The sequence below is a fragment of the Leptopilina boulardi genome, unplaced genomic scaffold (assembly GCF_019393585.1).
Source record: "Leptopilina boulardi isolate dan_hultmark-lab unplaced genomic scaffold, ZJU_Lbou_2.1 LbouV2_31, whole genome shotgun sequence".
Classification (NCBI taxonomy): Eukaryota; Metazoa; Arthropoda; class Insecta; order Hymenoptera; family Figitidae; genus Leptopilina; species Leptopilina boulardi.
In genome coordinates this window covers 3,329,849-3,352,211 of record NW_026137874.1, presented here as the reverse complement: position 1 = coordinate 3,352,211, position 22,363 = coordinate 3,329,849, and the positions used below count along the sequence as shown (strand labels likewise).

Below are 22,363 nucleotides of genomic sequence, written 5' to 3'. Positions count from 1 at the left end.
CAAAACATAGAGGTGAACAAAAAAAAGCAGCGATACCTAATCTTTTAGCGCCAGCATACATTTTTGGTGGGTTAATTTGTTATTTTAAATATTGCAAACAATTGTAATTTTTAAATGAATGAGACATTTTTTATTTTTCATAAGATATGGGATACATTATCGTACAAAATATTACCCGTCATTTGATTACGTTGATTAATTATGGACCAGAAAAAGCAGAAGTTAAACTTAGACTCGAAAATAAAAGTAATTTAACTAAGGCAGGAATTTTTATAGAATTTAACAATAGTAAAAATTTACTTGTTGGAAAATCCATTGAAATGCATTTCATCTGCCAACCAAAACAAGAAAGATATAAAAAAAGATGCACAAATATCGAGCATCAAATTTATATAGAAGTGATAATTAACTAATAACAATTCATTTTTTTTTAAATAGCTATTTTATTGCATTAATTAACAAATTTAAATTTCAGGTTACACATGGATTTACAATTCCTATCATAATTAAAGCTATCATCACATATCCATATTTAACAGTTGATACAAAAAATTTAGATTTCTCAAATGTTATCATTGGAGAGTGTCATCAAAAGCAACTATTAATTAAAAATGAGTAATTATTTGTTTTAAGCATGTTTTGAATTTATAAAATTTTTTATTTAATAAATTTTAAAAAATTTACAAAATTCTGTACGAAATCCGTAATTTTTTTTTTTATAAGTGGATTTGTAGAATGTCAATGGACGGTCAGTCTTATCTCCAATTGCAAGAAACGAGACGATGGACCATTTTATATTCACTATACAAACGATATACTTTCTCCTGGACATTTTGAAGTTATTGACATTTTTTTCAAACCAAAAAAATCGGTATCTAACGCAAAATATTTATTAATTATTAATTCTGACATCAATATATATTTTATAAAAAAATTATTCAGTGCAATGTTGAAGAAAAATTGCTGATAAAAGTTCACCAAAGTCAAGAAACAATTGTAATAGATCTTAATGGAAAAGGTATTGAGCGCAAATTAAAAATCACTAAATCGAATATTAAATTTAAGCCACTTGTTCCAAATACTGTGGCTGATGAAGCAACAATTGTTATTGAAAATCCTGGACCTAATCCTGTGGAATTTTATTGGCATCATTTAGAAAAGTATATAAACTTAATTTTGAAAAAATATATTAATTTATTTATTTTTATTTAAAAAAATTTAATTTATTTTTTAGTCCATATTTACATGAAGATCAAATAGGAAGAGTATTAACTCACTATTTTGGAGTAGAGGAAATTTTATTACCTCAAAGAAAAATTGTCGAGGAAATTCCCAAACAATTGTTACATTTCTATACAAGTTTAGTAAAAGCAATGGCATTAGATTTGGGTAAACAATATCGAGAAGTCAACGAGGAATTACCAATTATTTCAACGCTCAATGAAAAGACTATTATTTCTACACAAGGTAGAAAATAAATAAATAAAAAAAATGTATATTAAAATATTTTTAAAAAAACTGCGTTTTAAATATTCAATTTTGCTTAATTTAAATTTAATAATTTAATATTAATAATAAATAATTTTGTCAATTTTCAACAATATTTAATTATTTAAAGTATAATTATTTTAATAAATAAAATAGAATTATCAGATTCTTTAATTATTTTCGCAAAATAATAGAAATTTCATGATTTATGTAAAATTATTTTTGTATGTTTAAAAGTAAATGACATTTAATTAACGATGAAAATTACAGAGAAAGTGAGCGCGGAAACTGTCGTGTCTCAAGGAACAAAGAAAAGAAAAAAAAGCAAACGTAGGAAATTAGCGAAAGAAGGAAAATCACAACCCAAATCACTTGCAAGTGAATTTTCTAAAATGGAAAAATTACCTGCATTTAGTGACAAGGAATTATTAACAAACGATCAAAGAGAAATTGAAAACTTGTTACATGGTACATTTTTTGTACATTCAATTTCTATTAAAAATATTAAAATAATTTACTTATATAAAAAAAATTTTTTATACAATTTTTCAGATTACATTGACAAATTGCAAAAGAGTCCACATTTCTTCGAACAAATGGAAGATCGTATAAAAGAGGTTTTTCATTGTTTCAAGCAAAAATCATCTATTATTGATCCTTTACTAAACAATTCAAAATGGAAGAAATTTTTTATCATTTTTCGTGGAGAACTTTTTTCAGAAACAGTCATTACTTCAACACAACTAGATCTTCAATCAAAAACTTATTCAGTTCTATTACCAAAAAAATTATCACCAATTAAGGAAAATCCAACTAAATTGATAAAATCGACAATTTCCTTAAAATCAACGACTATCGAATCAAATAATCCAATTTCACCAGTTTCTATTATTGAAGAATCCTTGAGGCCAACTACAATTTTACAACCCTTTGAATCGCAAAGCTATAAAGTGAAATTTTTCCCTGATAAAATTGGACAATATAGGGAGAAATTTTCATTAACAATTGCCAATAGTTTTAATAAAACTTATATTATTAATGTCGAGGGAGTATCGGATATTCCAAGAATTAATATTGATCCGTCAATTATTTTCAGTAAGGTAAATTAATTACTGTCATAATAAAATAATTATTACTTATTTATTAAGATATCATTTTCCATTGTTTATATTTTTAATTAATGAACTAAATAATTAATAAACTTTTGCAGGTTGAAAAAACCAAAGCTGATGATACTAATGATCCAATTTATTTTCTTGACACTAATATATTCGATTTCGGTTCTTTGCTAATTAACAATGGTATAGATATGAGGTAATTGATTATAATTATTTATTTTTATTTATTATATAATAAAGTTTATTAAATTTTGAATTACAATATTAAAAAAACAATTGTTTTTGAAAATTGTTTTAATTTTTTTTAAAATGATAAAGATGATGATGATGATTTGATTATTTTAGCAAATCACATCGACGCACCGCTTTGTTAAAGTTTATCAACATTTCTCTAATACCCGCCCAAGTCACGTTTTCCTTGAAAGGAGATAACTCGAGTGCATTTAGTATTCCGTCCAACGAGCTTATTTATGTCAAGGTATTTTTTTCATCTAATTTATGGAATTGCAGAATTTTTTTTCGTTTTTAAATTTATCTAAATTTCTAGCCAGAGGAAACAGGAACTATAGAATTGTCAGCTGTGGCCACTAAACTTGGTAGTCATTCAGCACAATTAATTGTAGCTATTGTTGAAAATGAAGAAATGTTTACTATAGAGGTGATTTTCTTATCTTATTTGTCATCAATTTTATTTATTTTTTAAAAATTATATATATTAAATTTTAGCTTCGTTGTAATGGGACAAAAATGGATGTTACGGTGGAAGAAAAAATTGTAAATTTTAATAAAATTTTACTAAAGGGAGAGGAAAAGCGTAAATTGAAAATTTTCAATAAATCTCCTATACCTGGTTATTGGTGTTTGAAAACGATTGAAAATTTCGATTCTCAAATTTCCTTTTCACCACGAAACGGATGGATCCAACCAAAAGAGACAATGATCATCGATTTTATATTAAAAGCTTCAAAAGTATTATATTATAAAAAAATATTTAATTCATTTTATATACATTTATACGTATAGCAATCGTTGCCATAGTAACTGTTACTATAGTAATCGTTGCCATGGAAAATGACGTCTATATTTTCCAGGTGGGTAAACTAGGAAAAAATGAAATAAATTTTGAGGTATTCTTGAGTTCAGAAAATGAAGAAACACTATTTAGAGATATTATCACAATTACTGCTGAAGTTTATGATATTTCTATTGATTTGATTAATGCCAATCCGATTGATTTGAAAAATGTTAAAGTTAATTATGTGGCGAATGAGAAATTTACTATTAAAAATTTGGGACTATATGCAATTAAATATTCGTAAGGAAATTTTTTTTGTTTGTTTGTTTGTATTTATTAATTAATAATTGATATATTAATATTTCTCTCAATTATTTTGTAGAATTGAAAAAGAATCAGATTCAAATTTAATCAAAATTGATAATAATTTGATAAAAGATAAATCTGGTACCTTTGAAATTCATCCAACTTCGGATACAATATTACCAGATAAAATGGCGGTAATTAATGTAAGTTAATTAATTAATTAATCATTTATTACGATTTAATTATTAATTAATTATCAATACTTTTTTAAATTGCAATATATATATATATATATGCAATTTTTGCAGGTTTCCTTTAAACCAATTAGAGAAATAATTCTCAAAAAAGCTCCAATTTTGAAATGTAAATTTTTCGATGCATTCAATAAAAACGAAATAATTGCTGAATTTCAATTAACAGTGTCACTTATTTCATATTACACTAGGTATTCAATTAAAATCATTTTTCTTTTTTTTTATAAAATTTTAATAATTCAAAATATTCTTTTAATTTGCTATAGATTTTGCGTTGATCCATTCCCAGAATTAAATTTTGGACCAATTGCAATATTTTCAGAAAAAATAATGTATCTAAATGTAAAAAATATTGGCAATTTTCCTCTACATTTTATAATTTCCTCGTTTGTGGAAAAATTAACATCAGCATCGTCAAGAGGAAAGAAAAAATCGCCAAAAGTCGAAAAATTAAAACCGTACAAAATTATGAAAAACTAAGAAAAATTAATTTTAATAATAACTAAAAATTTATTACTCATAAATTAAATGTCCATTTAGATTGAATGAATCATCATTAAAAACAGGATGTTTTCTTGTAACAAAAGTAGAAGGCTTTATCGATGCTGGTCAAATTGAAAGTATTAAAATAATTTGTTCCCCTGAAATTGAAGGCAAACAAATTGAAGAAATAAATATATTTGTTGATGATTGTTCACCTGATGACAAAAATGGAAAAAAATTAAAACTAATAACAAATTGCTGTATGCCTAAAATTGATTTTAATGATTTAAATGGAATATTTCAAGAAAATAATATTGTGGATAATTTTCATGACTTTAATTGTCCCAATGAGGTTATTTTACATACCAAAAAAAAAAAAAAAATGATAAAAATGTTGTTTTTGAAATTAATTATTTAATCATTTTTGAACTTTGAAATTTTTTTTTGTTTTCCTTTTTATGTCCCTCTAGCTCGGAGCACATACAGTTTTTGCACGTCATGAAAAATGTCTTTATTTCTGTCGTATTCCTGTTTCCAGCACTCACACGACATGTTTTAAATTGTGCAATCGTAGCGAAGTTCAAGCGGAAGTGACAATAACTTTGCGTCGTCCTGAAATGCTGACATCACAGCCGACAAATATCGACGTCTTTAAAGTCAATCCAAAGAAAACTTATGTCCCACCAATGAGTTATAGTATTTTTACTTTATCATTTTCATCAAAAATAATTGAGGTATTTGAAAAAAAAATGTTTAATAGAATGGAAAAAATAAACTTTCCATAAAAAAAAATTGTAATTGATTTTTAATTAGCAACTTCAATAACGCTCTAGTGAAAAGTTTCAGTAAATTTTAATAAAATTTCATTTTGAATTTTGGAAAACTAAGTTGAAATTTAGTTATTTAGTTAATTAAATTTTTTTTAATGTCCTTGAATGGAAGAAAAATGTAAATCGTTAAGAATTAAAGGAAATATTATCGAATATTAATAAAAATAAACAGTAAATTAATAATGATGATTTTTGTTGAAAGACATGAATTAATTTTGTAATTTATAGACATATTCGGCAGTATTGGAAGCGGAAATTGAGTTGCCATCGCATCTAAAAACCGATCGACTTTCAGTGAGACTTTTGGGGGAAGTTTGCGTACCGGAAATAATTCTCGTTGAGCCTACGGCAAGGACGATGCAAGATCACATTATCCTGAGCTTTAATCGTATATTGATGGGTGAAACTGGCATCAGAAAATTAACTCTCCAAAATATTGGCTTTCTCGATGCAAAAGTCATTCTTGAAATTTACAACGATCCACAATTTTTATTTACACTCGTCTCATTTATTAATAATAAATTTAATAATAATGGAAATAAAAATATTGATACATTTGATGCTGATGATAATGATGAAGGTAAAAAATATTAATAGCCGAATACAAATAAACTATGGTGTCAATTTTTCTTTCATTAAGAAAAGTAATTAAAAAAAATTAGATAAATGCTACGTAATAGAAATATAAAATAAATTAAAAATATAATTTACAGAATCACAGAATCGTTACAAAGTTTGTAATTTAGTACCAAATGAAATTGCCAATTTTTGGGTGAAATTTCGACCCGAACGAGTCGGTAAATACAATTCTCTTTTAAGAATTGTAGTCGATGGAAATCCATTTGAGAATATAAAAGTGAATCTCGAGGGGGATAGTTACAATGAAGAGATTGTTTTAGATCGTTTAGAATTCATAGATAAAAATACAATTGAACAAAAAAATTCCACTGAAACGACACATCGAAAAAAACGAAAAAATAATCTTAAATCAATGAATTCACAATCAACACGTAATTATGAATTTTTTTTCTTTTACCAAATAAAATACACATATGAATAAATAAATAAGATAAAATTAATTAATAAAATTAAAAATAATTTCAATTTCTTGTACTTTTATTATCTATAATAAATTTTCCAGAATCTCTAAAATCTTCCTCGGCTAGAGTTTCCATGTCTCGTGAAAAATTAATTTACAAATTGGATTTTGGATCGTGCTTTTTGAATCAAATGAATAAAATTAATTTTTCAATATCAAATAAAACTGAGGATAAATTCTTTCGATTTCAATGGGCACAGCATCAAAATTTAATTTTAACACCCTCATTGGGACACTTGGGACCTTGTAAATCAAAGGAAATTGTTGCCACATTTCTCACTGAGCAAAATGTCACTTATTCTGAGGTTTGTTTAAATATTTATTCATTGATTAGTTAATTTATTAATTAATACTATTTACTTTTGTAATTAAATTTTTTTTATTGGTAAACTATTTTAAAGGTGTCTGTAGACTGTGCTATTGAAGAAATAATAATTTCACAATTAGACAAACAATTTTCCTGGGATGATAGACAAATTAATGCTAAATGGAATTTAATGGGAAATGATCATTCAAATTCAGAGTCATTTGAAAATGTTATTTTTAAACAAATATTCGAACCAATGGCTGAGCCATTTTGTGAAATTATACCTGGTTCATTTAAATGCATACAACTTTTGTTTTCCGCAATTGCAATGTATTCGGAATACAAGTGCGAAATTAAAGATATCAATTTTAAAGACACTCTGATGTTCCAAGTAATTTAAAACGCTTTCATTATAAAAATAATTTTAGCAGAAAAAATTATCGTATCTATATATTTATGAATAGAAAATTTAATTAAATTATATTTTCCATTAAAAAATTTAAATTTTTTAAAATTTTCAAGAGTACAAATATCAAGTTTTTATTGATGAATCCTACGAGTGTCAATTTAGAGTATAATTGGAAATTGACGATGGATGAGCAATATCCTATTAGATTGGATGAAACGGCATTACGATCAATTTTTAAACAAAGAAACAAACATAACATACGATCTCGACCCAGTACAGAATCATCAAACGGAATTCTTTATTCCGATGAACAAAATGAGATAAAAGCTAAACGCAATATTTCCTATATCGCTGATGATAAAGGTTTTATATGAAAATTAAATTTTTCACTTATTTTTATCTTGTTATTAAAAAGAAACAGTTTAAAAAAATTATCAATTTATTTCAATTTTTATTTTTATTTTAATAACTAAAAAATCAACCCCAATTTGACATATAATAATTATAATTATAATAAATAAAAAATTCTGGTCTTTATAGGTCAATTTTTTAATGTAACATTAAAAAATAAAATTTTGTGCTAATTTAGGAAAATTGGTTAATCTACAATGGGATCAAGAATTGGGTCAATGTTCGGATTTATTTAGCAGTACAGCGTGTTTGACAGATCGAAGTACCGACAGTTGGATTGAGGGTGACAGTTGGCCGTTTGAAATACAACCAGAAAATGGGATTATCCTACCGGGACAATCTGTTGAATGCAACCTCACATTTTCACCCTCGGATGTTTTTGAATACAAAGCCACACTCAGTTGCTTGTACTTATTTTATCATTTATTCATTTAGAATTATTATAATAATAATTAAATAAATGGAAATGGAATAGATAGATATAAATATAAAATTCGGTATTAAAAAATAAATTTCGTATTTTAGAATAGAGAATCATAATCCGGATCAAATTCCTTTACGGATTCCAATAAAAGCAAGGAGCTTGCTACCTTATTGTCATTTTGAAATACCCGAAACTGATTATTTATCGAGTGGCAAACGAAATTCAAAATTGAAAGGACCCCTTGCTTTTGATATTGAGGATAAAAGGGTTCTTGAAAATATACGAGTGATTGAGTTTCAAATAACTGGCATCGGTCACAATCACACAAGGTATTTAGTGAACAATTTCATTTTTGATATATTTAAATAAAATATGAATGTTTCGATTATGCTTTTTTTGCAGGAATTTTAATTTAATAAATCCAACTCTCGATGATTATGATTATTATTGGACTGACTGCACTGATTATCACTTGAAGGAAGTTTCAAATTTTCATTGTGTCACACCCAAGGGAAGCATTCGACAGGGAAAATGTACTAAAATATCATTTAAATTTCACGCTGAGAATGTGGGAAGTTTCGAATCATTTTGGTCATTTAAAATAGATAAATATAATTTAGAAACTCTTTTTCTTATCGTTGTTCATGTCGTTGAGCCGAAAGTTTATTGTTTCTCATCTCATTTGCAAATGAAGCCAACAGTTTTAGGTAAAACAAAAAATAATTTTGAAAATATTAAAACATAAATCGTATATAACTCATGATTAATTATAATTATACCTATAATTATTAATTATTAATAAATTGTTCTTGTGTAATTAATAATTAATTTTCACCAGGAGCGAAAAGTAATGATGAAATCAAACTCATAAATAAAGAAGATTTCGAGCTAACTTTTAGTATTGTTAAGGATTCTCTCTACTCTGAAGGACGATTTCATAATTTGATAATTAAGCCTTTATCGGGAGTTTTGGCACCAATCAGTGAACAAATTTTAAGGTCTAATTAAATATCTGTTCTAATTAAATAATAATTAAAATTAAATGAACAAAAATTGCAAGAATGAGTAAAAATGTTTGTCTGACTAAAACTTATTTTTACTAATGATATCAAAATACCATGAAAGAAACATTTCGTCTGACTAAAAATTTACTTTTACTACTTAAACTATATACAAATTTGCAAACCTTTCGTCTAATTTAGTTTTTTTTACTCTACTAAATATATAATAAAATAATAAATTATAGATTTATTTTTTTTAGTGTTGAATATACTCCAAAAATTGAAGGTGACACACAATTTATTGTTCAGTGTGGTATTGAAAAACTGATGAATCCTATTAATATATTTGTGAGCACTAATGCATATTGCCTAAAAGCACAAGTTGTTTATAAAAATTTTAATAATCAAAACATTGAACTCTGCCAAAATCAAGAAAATATTATTGATTTAAAAAAAGTAATTTTATTTTTTATTTATCAATAGAAAAAGTATAGGTATAGTTTATGTTACATTAATAATTTATTTAAATGAAAAATTTTTAGCTTGAAATTAATAGGCCAAAAGTGATTGAATTTCAAATATCAAATGTTGGAAAAATTGCATTTTTCTATACATGGAATCTTAATTTGCAAGATTTTAATACAGATACATGCGCCATAAATGTATTCGAGAAGGAAGGTCATCTCGATAGTGAATCTAAAATTACGTGCCATTTAAGTTTAACAGCTTTGGAAAAAGTTAAATTTAAGGATCATCTCCTCACATTAGAGGTACTTTTATGACTTGCGATAATAATATTCTGAATATTAAAAAAGTCCTGATACACAAAAATTATCTCAAAAATTACAAATAAAAATAAGAACAAAAATAATAAATATTCATATTTTATAATTATTTATTTATTGTTTATTTAGTATTTATAATTTAATTCACTTTAATTTTTAATTCTTTAAGAAAAAAGAAATTTGTTTAAATGTAAAAATATTGTTTTTAATTAAAATATCTTTTCAATATAGATTAATAATGGACCCGTTTATTACCTATTATTGAAGGCAAAAGTCAGTAAATTATCGGTTAGCTTTAGCTTCAGCAAATTTGATTTTGGCCCAAGATACATTCAAGAAACAATATCAGCTCCATATTATATTGATTTACGAATAACAAATTTCGATGAAACCACTTCTATGTTCGTCACTCTTTATTGATTTTCAAATATTAATTAAAAAAATTTAGTTATTTTTTTAATTAATTTATACAATATATTACATGTTTTAAATATTTTTAAAATGATTTTTTTTCAATTAACAGAATAGAATGCACATTTAATGATTTGCCTCATTTAACAATTGATTCGAATAATATATCACAAGCTATTGATGGAAATTCTTCAGTTAATGTTCGAATATTTTTTCGACCACTTGCAACAATAAAATATTTAGAGATTTTGAAATTTTTTATTAATTCGACAAGTGAAAAAATTATTACTATCTTGGGAGAAGGAATTGCATACAAGGTATATATGCGACATATAAATATTTTTTTTTAATCAAATAAATAATTTTCTATTTTACCATAAATTATATAAAATTTATACGTTTTATAAAAACTCGGAAAAAAAGATAAGGCTTGTAAACCCTGCAGAAAAATGTATTGATTTGGGAAATATTCCGGTGGGAAAGTTGTCCATTCGAAATGTAAAAATTCTAAATGAAGGTCCAGTGCCAGTAAAAGTAAAATGTAATTTTCTAAAAATTCTCGAAACATCGAAAGAAAATGAAAGAAAAAAATCACATCTTGAAAATGAGATAACAATGGAAAATAACGAAAAAATAATAATGATTGATAATAATAGAAATGGTGAAAAAGTGGATGATACAATTTTTTTGAATTTATCCAAAGCACTTAATATTCATCCAATTGAATCAATAATTTTACAATCAAATGAAAAATTTAATTTAATTTTGAAATTTAAGCCACAAATGAGAATTAAACAATTTTTTGAAAAAATTGCATTAAAAATTGATTCGACAATTTTACCTTTGATAATTGTGAAAGGAAGTTGTGTGGCTGCTGAATTTTTGTTAAATAGAAATTACATATCTTTCGGTAGTACTGTTCAAGGATCTACTCTTAATTCAAAACTGATGCTGTTAAATACCGGAGATATTGGAGCTAGGTTCGTTTTTAAAAAGAAAATTTTTTAAAATTAAGTTAATTAAATTTTTTTAAATCTATTTATTTTATATTAAATTTTTTATTTTTTTTATTTAATTACAATTTCTAGATTCAAATGGAAGACTGTGAAATTAGAACCACACTTTCATATTAATCCACTTTCTGGTTATTGTTCTCCAGGAATGGACGTTTCCTTTGACGTCACTTTTCAACCATTACGTCAACAAGATTTCCTTCAGGGTGAAGTAAGTTTTGTGAATTCTAAGTTTTTGAAATTAATTAATTTTTCTTGCATAATAAAAGGAAACTCATAATATAAAATATAATATAAAATTATTTATTTCTGTCATAGAGAAATGAAAAATTTTTTTATATATATTATAGGCCACAATTGAAATTGAAAAATATCGTGAACTGACAGTTATTGTTTGTGGTGGTTGCAAAAAACTTTCTGATCCACTTGAAATTCTAAACTTTTCAATTCAAGTTCGCAAGAACCAAATCAAACAAGTTACGATTACAAATGATACCAACGAAACTTGGACACTAAAACCAGAAACAAATGGCGATTATTTTTCCATAGAAGAAGATATCTTAAAAATTGAACCAAAAATGACAGAAATCTGCTCCGTGAGATATTCTCCATTGGAGATGACAGTAGGCAATAATTTTCACAAGGTGAATAATAAGTGTTATATTTTTTTAAATTTTACTTGATTTATATCGAAAATAAAAAGAAAAATTACATAAAATTATATTTGTTTAATTAAATTATTTCTCTTTTTATTTTTTAAAGGGGACTTTGTTGATAAAATTGCCCGCAGGCAAACGACCCATTTTATATTCACTTGAAGGAACGAGTTTACCACCAGAAGCAATTGCCAAGATAATAAGACAATTTCCTGCTAAAACTAAGTATGCAGAATCTTTGCCAGTTTATAACTGGTTGAACAGGCAGCAGAGGTTTGACTGTATAATTGAATTAATTGCATCTAAAGCCTCTACTCATAAAGTAAGAACCAAGTTCACTTTGAATTTAATTCTGAATTTCGTGACAACTGAAACGTTATAATTAATATAAACACGAATGAGAGTAAAATATTTGAGGAATAACGAGAGAAAAATCACATTATGTAAAATAAATTAAATTAGAGATTATATTTATTATACATATTAGAAAATTAGAATATTATATTAATGAAAAAAAATTCTTTTAAATTATTTAAAAATTATCAATTTACATTAAATTAAATTAATTAAATTAAAATTAAAATAGATGGAGAATACAATATTCACTTTCAATGGTAACAGCAAATTAGACATTCCAGGAAATGGGAAAAGAGATTATCGCGCTTATTTCCATTGTTATAAGGAATCAAATTTTCATTTTAAGGTAAAACGAAAAAAAGCAATGAATAAACTAATAACAAATATAACAACAATTGGCTTATTGATTTTTAAACATTATTGTTTCTGGTCGTTTAACTTTATTAATTTAATAATAAAAATATTTTAACTTTAAAAAAAATTATTTAGGTGACATTTACGAATCCAGAAGGAGAATATCAATATTATGATCTTCAATATAAAGTCACGAAACCGGAAGTAACAGAAGTAATAAAAATGAAAACAACTGTACGCTTGCCGACATATCACTTTATCCAATTAAAAAACCCTTTGAACAATCATTCCATAAAATACACTGTAAAGTGTTCCCATCAAGATATCACAATTTATGATGACCCAAAAATAATTCCAGCTTTATCCAGTGTAAGATTAAAAATACGAGATTTATTATTTTTTTTGTCTGAAAATTGTATAATAAAGTTTTTCTAAGTTTTTTATAGATGTAATTTAATTATTATTTATTATATTATATTATTATTATTTACCTATATAATGTAAAATTTCTGTTTAATTTGGGTTATAAATCTATTTTACTTGAAATCAATAATTGTTTTAGGAACCAATTAAAATAGAATACAATCCTTTACTTCCTTCTGATGCTATTTCACGAGTGGAAATAAATTGTTTAGAATTAGGGGTTTCCTTTTATGAACTTCATCTCACTGCAAAACCTGCGCCACAGGAAGATGTGATTCGTGTAACAGCTAGCTTGGGAGGTTTTATGGCATTTCCTCTTATTTTTCACAATTTAAGCAAAGAAGATTCTGAATTTACAGTGAAGGTTTGTATATTTATTATTATTTAAATTTTCACTATATTAAAATTTTCCAAAATTTTCTAGTTGGAAAATTCTTCTTTTATTTGTGCTAAATCAATTATTGTTAAAAGTCAATCGCAAGGAATTTTAGATGTCATTTATGAACCGTGTGACATTGAAAATGTGACAGCAAATGCAATCATATCCTCAAAAATCGCAGGAGAATATATGTAAAGATAAAAACAGTTTTATTGTTTAAAAAACTATAATTTTCTTTTAGCTACGAATTTAACACAGAAAATCAAATTTTCATTAAACAGAATTCGATAAAATCTCGTTAAATAAATTTACAGATTTCCAATAATTGCCAAATATAATCGTCCAAAACCTCAAGGACCATTTACAATTTCCACTGATAAATCGTGTTTGATTCCATTCAAAAATATTTTTATGGAAACAAAAACATTTAAATATTTCATTAAATCCTCAACACGTTTTATGCTCACAGTTTCTTCTGAAACAATTGCATCCAAACAGGTAAATAGATATCAGTTCTACAATTAAATAAAAAATTTAAAAAATATACTTTATCTTTGTTTAATTGAGAAACTATTTTATGATGTAGAATAAATTTTTTTTTTCGTAGACTGTAAATATAATTGTCAATCTGAATGAAGAAGAAGAGCAACAAATTGATGTTCATGATCAGCCAACAACGGGAAAATTAATTGTCAAATGTAATGATCCAAGCGTCTCGAATATCAATTGGATATTTTATTTAAGTGCTGACGAGTAATAATAATTTTTTTCAGAGATAATAATATTTTATTACTTATTTTATCAAGTATAATAATATCAGTCTTAATTTTTAAAAATTAGCTAACGTAATTTGATGTGACAGCAAATAGTTCGCAGCCACAGCAAACTTTTTCTATGCGTGTGAATTATTTAATCCATTGAAATCGTTCCTACACAGTAAAAACAGTCTTAAACCTTTTACACCTTAAATTAAGCCCATGTATTAGCCTCAAAAATAGGCTGAATTCAAGATTTCTTTTGTATAACAATCCCTAACATCATCCGGATATCTTAGGATTCGGACGTCCTTAGGATATCTAAGGATATCCCTGGGACATTCTATGGATATCCTGTATTCTGGATATCCTTAAGACGTTCGTACGATATCCTAAATATCCGGATGCTGTTAGGTATGTATAAATTCTAAAGAATTTTAAATTCCACTTCTTAAAAACAATATTTCATACTTTCTCTCTATAAAAGAATGCAAAAAGTAAAAAAAAAATTTTGAAATGAATAAAAAAAACAACCAATATTTACTAGTTAGTACCAAGAATCACTAACAGATAGCGTTACTAGTTCCAAGTGCATAACCTACGTTGATTCTGCATTACCAACGAATATAACCAAAAGGATGTATTTATGCTCTCGGCGCATTCGGGAAGTGTACGTCGACACCGTGGAGAAGGGGGTCGGTGGGGAACAACGTAAAGAGGAAAATGGCCGTCGGGGCTATGGAAAAAGGGCAGGGACATGGAGTGTTACTAGTTTCAGTGTGAAATAACGCGTTTTTCGGGCAATATTTAATTCGATCGTGTGACCAATTGGTTGTGTATAGTGCATCGCATTAAAGTACGCGTGTTTCACAATTAAAAATTCGTACACAAAGTGCTAAAAAAAATAACACCAACCAGGAATATTCTGTCCTTATAATACCTGAAGTGTATATCAAGTGAGATAAGTGGTAACAAAAGGGTTGCTTAGCCGCAGAGGTAAATATTATTTTCTTTTTATATTTTATCCAATAATATTAGTTTTTTTTAACAATTATAATACGTGTATTGTTTTATTTCAATATTAACAAGATGCAAACAAACAATAATGTCAGATTGTCAAAAAAAAAAATATATATATAATTTACACGGTATGTAAATGGAAATAGGAAAATTTTTTTTGAAAAATAATTCGATACACGTTTTTTTAAAAAGTGTCTGAAAGAGATTTATCGATCTTTTGCTCTCTGGCTCCACCAGTCTTACGTCTGCCACTTGTGGCAGTATGTAAGGACAATATTCCTTTAACGATGACTTTTAAATCCTCTGTTATAATCTTTAGCAATATTTCTGCTTGTAAATGATTATTGAAACTTTGGATTTTTTTTCCCTAAATGACTAAAATTTTTGTTTACATTATTGCATAGAGATTAATATTAATTTTTGTGGAAAAATGCATGAAAGGATTCTTTTGAAATTGTACTTTTTTTTGCACACTCGAGAACGGAGCGAATTTTACGGCTTATGCATATAGCGCATGGAAATTATGTTTTGAAATATACGGATACAACATGTGCAGAATTGTATTGTGTGTATATATATATATATGAGAATTATGAATGTTTCACGCGTGCAGCAAAGCAAATTTTGTACAGAGTAGAGACTCCATTAATTAAACACTAGTGTGTGATGCTTCATGATAATGGAAAATCAAGTGTGACTGATATATATATTTACGAGGTAATGAAATCTATATTTTAGTTACAAAAGATTATATGGTTTTTTGATTATATAATATAATCAAAAATGTCATATACACGATTTTGTAGCGCATATAAATATTTTCTAAAATTCATTATTAGTTGAAATTTCCAGTGAATTTAATTTTTTATATGGTTCTCTCTAAATCTGAATAAGTGAAATTTCACTTAGAATGTTTCAAAAGTCTTCTACGTAGAAAAATAAGTGTATATGCACTTCAAAATAAGTGAAACTTCACTTATTTTTAAGTGCATAACTTATTTTTCTACGTGAAAGACTTTTGAAACATTCTCAGTAAAATTTCACTTATTCAGATTTAGAGAGTAAGAAATTTCGAAAAACATGTTCCCAAACTTTCACAGTAAAAAGAAAGTCTTACTTTAAGACAGAAAGATGTCTTATTTTAAGAGGCAACATTTTTACGACAGCCCTTGCTGAATCTAAGCAATGGATTTACATGCAATTTAAATTTAGATACATATTATGGCTAGAACTGCTGAATTTAAGACTCATCTTAAAATAAGATTTACTTTTTACTTTTGTTTGTAAGAAAATTTTCTTAAACTACATTGGAAGCCAATTTTTTTTCCTAAATCATTAATGTTAAAATTATTATATTGAGCTTGGTTATTTTTTACTTAAAGAAATTAATTTTTTTCATGACAAATTTCCTCTTTAAATCGACTAAATTTTTTAATTTGGAGAACATTCTTTCCTGCAGCGTATAACATATGTCACGGGACAGTTCTTTAAACATGACATGACAGAAAAGAGATGAATGAAACGGAAGAGAAAAAATATAAAATGAAAGGTACTTTGCTTCTTTTAATCAAAAAAACTTAAATCCAATAGAGTAAAATTTTAAACCCGATATAGAGAGTTACATTTTAATCCGATAGAGTGAATTTTTATAGTCCAATTGGTACTTTATAAATTTGAATTATTAAAAAAAAACTAATTTTTAGTAAAATGTTAGCCAACTTTTGCTTTAGAAATTAGTAAAAAAAAAACTAATTATTAGTAAAAAGTTAATACTTTTTAGTAAAAAAAACAACTGAAAAAATAGTAAAAATTTTTTTTTTTAACAAAACATCAGATAAATAAGGTATTCTTTAAGAGTTATAACCAAAAATTTAATTATATATGTATTCAATTATTTTTAATTATATACAATTGGAAGAAAATTGCAGAATTATGTATATGAATTCTCATTAGTTTTTGAATAAAACTTATTATAACTTTTGTTTCATTTAAATATATAAGTTCATAGCAGTAAACAGTGTCAGTGCCTAGGAGCAATGAAATCTAATTTGCTTAATTAAAACATGAAATACAATTTTAATTACCATCAAAAGTTCTATCATATATATTCCGCGAATGGTGTTGAATTCAATAATCAGAATAATGAATTTATTGCACACATTAAAATTTCATATGCGGCTTGCGTGTTGTTATTTAACGGATATAAAAGTGAGCTTTTAAATTTACATATATATTCTTTTTTTTAAACTTCTCTTTGACAATTTTTCTCCTCAATTTGGGAATTGGTATCAAAAACTATACCACAAAAAAATTTTCAATGTTCAAAATAACAAACAAAAATTTTGTTTCTAAAAAAATAATAGGTAAATAATTTTGAAAAATTATAAAAATAAATATGTTTTGTTGAATGTAAGATTTTTTTGCACATAACGAAATATACATATATGACATTATTGAAACTTATATTATACATCAGTAATTATAATCTATTTTAAAGATAATGTATTATCTGAATGAAGTAATTTTTTAAAAAAATGATTTTCCTTATCACTGAAGTTATGGCGTCATTTCTATACAAAAAAAATAAACTTGAATCGTGCCAATACACTTCGTTTCTTTGAATAAGATAAAAAATGAGAATTTATTTAAACTGAAACTTAATTTTTTCTCTGTATCTTAATTAATTCGTTTATTTTTGTAATTATTGTTTAGGTTACATCCTCGGTGACTGACGGTTATGTTATTATAAACAATATGGCGGTCAGATAGTCTTGAATTGAAATTCCCAAGACCGGTTATCTCAGGGCATTTTGCACTCTCGTTTCGAAGATGTGAAGAAAGAAATTGCGGAATGAAGCCGCAAAAAAAGGCTTTTATTGCTAAGAAGGCAACCAAACCATCAGTGGTTGTCAAAAAGCGTCGTGCAATTATTGAAAAATCAGCAATGGACGCAAAAAAAGAGAAGAAACCAAAAAAAATTGAAACTGATAAAAAGAAATTTGAAACAGATAAAAAATCATTGTCAGATGAAAGGAAGAAAAATGAAGAAAAACGTAAAGATAAACTCGACAAGTTAGATGAAAAGAAAAAACAAATTAAGGATCAAGAAAAAAAGACAGATAAGATAATCGAGAAGAAGACAGATGATAATAAAAATGATGACGAGTCACTGGAGAATTGTGATAAGAAAAAATGTCAAAAGTCAGAGGGAAAAATTGTCGTTGAAAAAACATTTTTTGAATTTAAAACAAAATCAAATAAATTCGATAAAATAAATAATGACAACAAAATGAAAATTGACGAACAAATGCAAGAAAAGAAAATTGATCAGGATGAAAAAATTAATTTAAATGATAATAAAATGACAATATTTTCATTAATGACAAAAAAGAAAAATGAAAAAAAGAAAGAGACAAAAGTACCAAAAATTGAGAATTCCAAAGGAATTAAGGAGAAGAAAATTGAGCGTAAAAAGACAACTGACGGTAATTTAATGACAAAATTAACAACAAATCGTAAAAAAGATCCAAAAGTTAAACAAACAAAGAAAAATAATCCCAAGAAGACAGTATTAGCAAAAAAGTCAAACCCATCAGTCGCTAAGAAATTTTTGGAAAAGAAAATGAAGCTAGTCAAATGTTTAGAAACAAATGAGTCGATAACCGAATTAAATGATGAGATAAAAAAGAAAAAGAAAGCAGTTTTATCGAAAAGTAAAATTATACCCGAGAAGAAAGCTTCAATTGAAAAACAAGTTAAAGTTAAATTACCTCCTAAGAAATTGATTCTCAAAAAGGAGAAAGAAGAAAAGGCGAAAAATCTTGAGAAAACAAAGAAGAAGCAAGAATTAGTCAAGGATTGTGAAAAGACATTGGAGGTGAAAAAATCTGAAGAACTTGTTCTTGCAAGTGAAATAAAAAAAGAAATAATTGACGATGTACGTGAGGAAAAAATTAAAGAAGAACCCAAAAAATTATCGCGAAACAATACAAAAGGAAAGTGTTCAACGAAAAAGAAGAAGATGACTAAATCATCAAAATCACAAAGTGATGACTCTTCAAATCAGGAAGATTCATCGAATGAAGAAACAAAAATTGAAATGACAAATTTAAAAGAACAAGCGGAAAATTTAGTGAATTTGAAAGTTGAATCAGTGAATGGTGAAAGCACAGAAAGTTCGAGTGCCTATGAGAGTAGTAGTGGTGATGAAAGTTGGCGAAACGGTAAAGCAAGGAGCGGCAATAAGCGTAAGGACAGAACCAGAACACCTTCCGATGAACGTGCAAGAAGAATGCGTCTTTTTGGTTTTTGGAGTGGACCAAAAAGACATCGTGTCGCATCACTAAATGCACTTGCCAAAGTTCATTGTTTATATGAAAATGAAGCAGGTGGAGTTTATCTTGGTGGTTTTTGTAAGCCAAAACCAGAGAAGGAGAAACAACAGAAAAAGGGCAAAGACGAGAAGGACAAGGATAAGGAGAAAGAGAAAGAAAAGGAGAAGGAGAAAGAGAAGGAAAAAGAGCAAGTCGTAAAGAAGGAGAAGGATAATAAAAAGAATAAAAATGACGATAGTGCTCCTGCAAAGAGGAAGCTGAGAAATGTTCCCGGTTTAAGGGGTAAGCATTGGGACATGTCTGAAGGTATGTCGTCTTCCTCATCGTCCGAGGAGGATTGTAAGAGTGTGAAAAGTGAAAAGGTCAAGAAGACCATTACCAAAAGAAGAAAGAAAAATGAAGAGGTGATGGACTTGAAGGATATGGTGGTTTGCAAAAGAATGGCGAGTCTTAATGCATCGGCAATGTTGGCAGCTTCCTATTCCGATGAGAAAATTCGTCTTGGCTCTGATAGTGATTCGTCAAGTGAATCCGAGGTGGAAATTATCAAACGAAAGAGACACTACGATGTCGATTTGGATAAGAAACGACAGGGCTCAGAAGCTGATGATGTCATTAAACCTTCCAAGAAAGTCGTTATTGTTAACCAAGACACAGATGTCACCATTACAGGTAATTATCATTTTTTCTTCTATTTCTATTTAGTAAATTTTTAGTAAATTTTCACAAAAATAATTCATTATTTTCAATACGAAAATAAACCAAATAAAATTTCTAAGCGTAAAAACTTAAAAAGAGAACAAACAAATTGACAACAATAAATAAAATATAAATGAACAAAAAACAGAGAGGAAAAAAAGATTATAAAGAAATAAAAACAAATATAGAAAAAAAGAAACAAAAATAGAGAAAGAAAACAAAATAAAGAAGAGAAATATAATTGAATATATTTTCCCTTTAAAATCTGATAAAATTCAAATAGAAAATAACATTAAAAAAATATTTATTTGTATAAGTGACAATTGGAATTTACATTGACGAGATTAATCAATTCATTAGGCAAACAAGTATTTGATGGAATTTATATATATTCATGTAGAAAGAGAGAAAAATTTTGCGGTACACATGCAATATAAAAGCTAACATGTTTTTCGTAGGTGTTTACGTGAATCAAACTCGATCCACTCATCACGAAGGCTTTTGCAGCATCGCTGGGATGCAATATCGAATAAGCTCAACGAGTCACACACAAACAGCAGCCACAGCAGTGGCAACGGAGCTTCATGACCAGGTAAATAATAATAATAATAAAATTATAATAGAAATTTCATTATAAAATTGTCATGACTTTGACATGTCCTTAAAGTGAGTTTCTGGATTAGAATTTGACAAAAAAAAGAATTATTTAAAAATTGTATTCTTTTGTCAATTCTAAACCAGAAAGTCCCTCTCAAAATTGGAAATTTATGTAGATATTTCAAATGTCAATTATTTTTTTTTTTTTTCAGCAAAAACCTGAACAGCCTTGCAAATCGTACACACCTCTTGGAGCGCTTTCATCTATGCAGCCTCCGGGGAGCCAAGGAAATCGTTCCAACATGTCTCCCAGAAGGCACTCTGCCTTTTCTGCTCCTCATCAACATGGTGAGTCCAAATTTTCTAATTTTATTTATTTTCTTTTTTTGAAAAATTACATTGAATTGCCGTTTTATTAGTATTAATTTCGAAAGAATGTTTATTTTGTTCCGTTTCGTTAAATCCTCTCAAATAGAGAGGAAGACCGCTTTTTGAAATTTTATAGTACAAGAAGAAAAGTTGCATTATGAGAGGAATCCTCTGAGAAAAAATTATCTTTTTTTCTGGGTGTAGACAAAATGAACTAAATAATAATTAATAAATATAAGCTTAAGAGAGTTTCAAAATTAAAAAAAGGTTGACTTTAACCTTTGATATTTATCAGAAACTCATGCACCCCCTTAAAATATTGATCGGAGATCAAATTACAGTCTGCATAAATCTACGATCGATAAAATACAATTAGTTATTACTTTATGATACAAATAATTATAGAGAGAACAATGAAAATATCCTTTGTTTAAACCCCTTTGATGATCGAAGGAGAGAAAAATGTTTCATATATATATAGGAGATAGTTTCTTATGAATTCTTGGTGAAGTTGGAGAATGCGCTACGATTCATATATAGGAGATTTGTATAGTTAAACTATGCGATGGTGTCATGATTATACAAAGATGCATACATGTTTAACTTTATATAAACGTGCAACTCAGCTTCTTATGTAAACGTTTCTATGTAGTTGTTCTCGTCTCGCCGCCACTGCCTCTTAACTACGCAGTAACTATATTCACTATATATGTATAAGTGTAAAATCGCAAGAAATGACGCGGCAATAGTACACCTGACATCAGTCTCTCTCATGCTATATGGCTGTTGTGTACACATAATATCACCAGCTATACATGCCATTTTACCGTGCAATAGAGAAACATTGATTTTCAATTTATTTTTCGAAATAAAAAAAAAATTACATTTTTCCCCTTCAATAATATACAAAAAAGGAACACCTCCATTTGGCAAATTATTTAAAAATTGCTGTAGAATTCCTCTTGCATTTTATTTGAAAGACAAAAGAAAACATTTTGTATACAAATAAAGATAACTTAGATTTTATTAAATAAAAGAAGAAGATAAAAATTAATAATTTCACTAT

The 22,363-nt window shown here is 26.8% G+C and overlaps 2 protein-coding genes across 2 annotated transcripts in view; both read left to right on the top strand.

Annotated features, from left to right (window-relative positions):
• Positions 1–735: 735 nt before the first annotated feature.
• Positions 736–14,280, top strand: LOC127283182 (hydrocephalus-inducing protein-like). Its single transcript, XM_051307890.1, has 37 exons — positions 736–748; positions 974–1,160; positions 1,235–1,467; positions 1,759–1,956; positions 2,041–2,588; positions 2,699–2,802; positions 2,952–3,084; positions 3,154–3,264; positions 3,333–3,420; positions 3,630–3,921; positions 4,256–4,372; positions 4,448–4,639; positions 4,722–5,016; positions 5,135–5,320; positions 5,723–5,995; positions 6,216–6,504; positions 6,636–6,898; positions 6,995–7,291; positions 7,423–7,672; positions 7,899–8,127; positions 8,246–8,473; positions 8,547–8,851; positions 8,983–9,142; positions 9,406–9,493; positions 9,688–9,915; positions 10,162–10,331; positions 10,454–10,658; positions 10,765–11,321; positions 11,430–11,565; positions 11,705–11,998; positions 12,117–12,332; positions 12,597–12,713; positions 12,857–13,090; positions 13,284–13,508; positions 13,569–13,714; positions 13,838–14,021; positions 14,131–14,280. The coding sequence occupies exons 1-37, from the start codon at positions 736–738 to the stop codon at positions 14,278–14,280; spliced, it is 7,941 nt and encodes a 2,646-aa protein (XP_051163847.1).
• A 668-nt stretch (positions 14,281–14,948) lies between these two features.
• LOC127283374 (uncharacterized) overlaps positions 14,949–22,363 on the top strand; it is a 68,096-nt gene continuing 60,681 nt past the window's right edge. The window contains exons 1-4 of the mRNA XM_051308201.1: positions 14,949–15,274; positions 18,011–20,304; positions 20,790–20,923; positions 21,141–21,276. Of these exons, the coding sequence (XP_051164158.1) occupies positions 18,150–20,304; positions 20,790–20,923; positions 21,141–21,276 (2,425 nt within the window). The 5' untranslated portion in view covers positions 14,949–15,274; positions 18,011–18,149. The remainder of the gene's footprint in view (positions 15,275–18,010; positions 20,305–20,789; positions 20,924–21,140; positions 21,277–22,363) is intronic.

What these genes read in the sequence shown, in the direction of transcription:
- LOC127283182 (XM_051307890.1), top strand. An exon ending in AAAGTCGAAAAATTAAAACC is followed by an intron (nt 4,640 to 4,721) that starts GTACAAAATTAT and finishes ATGTCCATTTAG; the next exon opens with ATTGAATGAATCATCATTAA. An exon ending in AAAATCGCAGGAGAATATAT is followed by an intron (nt 13,715 to 13,837) that starts GTAAAGATAAAA and finishes ATAAATTTACAG; the next exon opens with ATTTCCAATAATTGCCAAAT.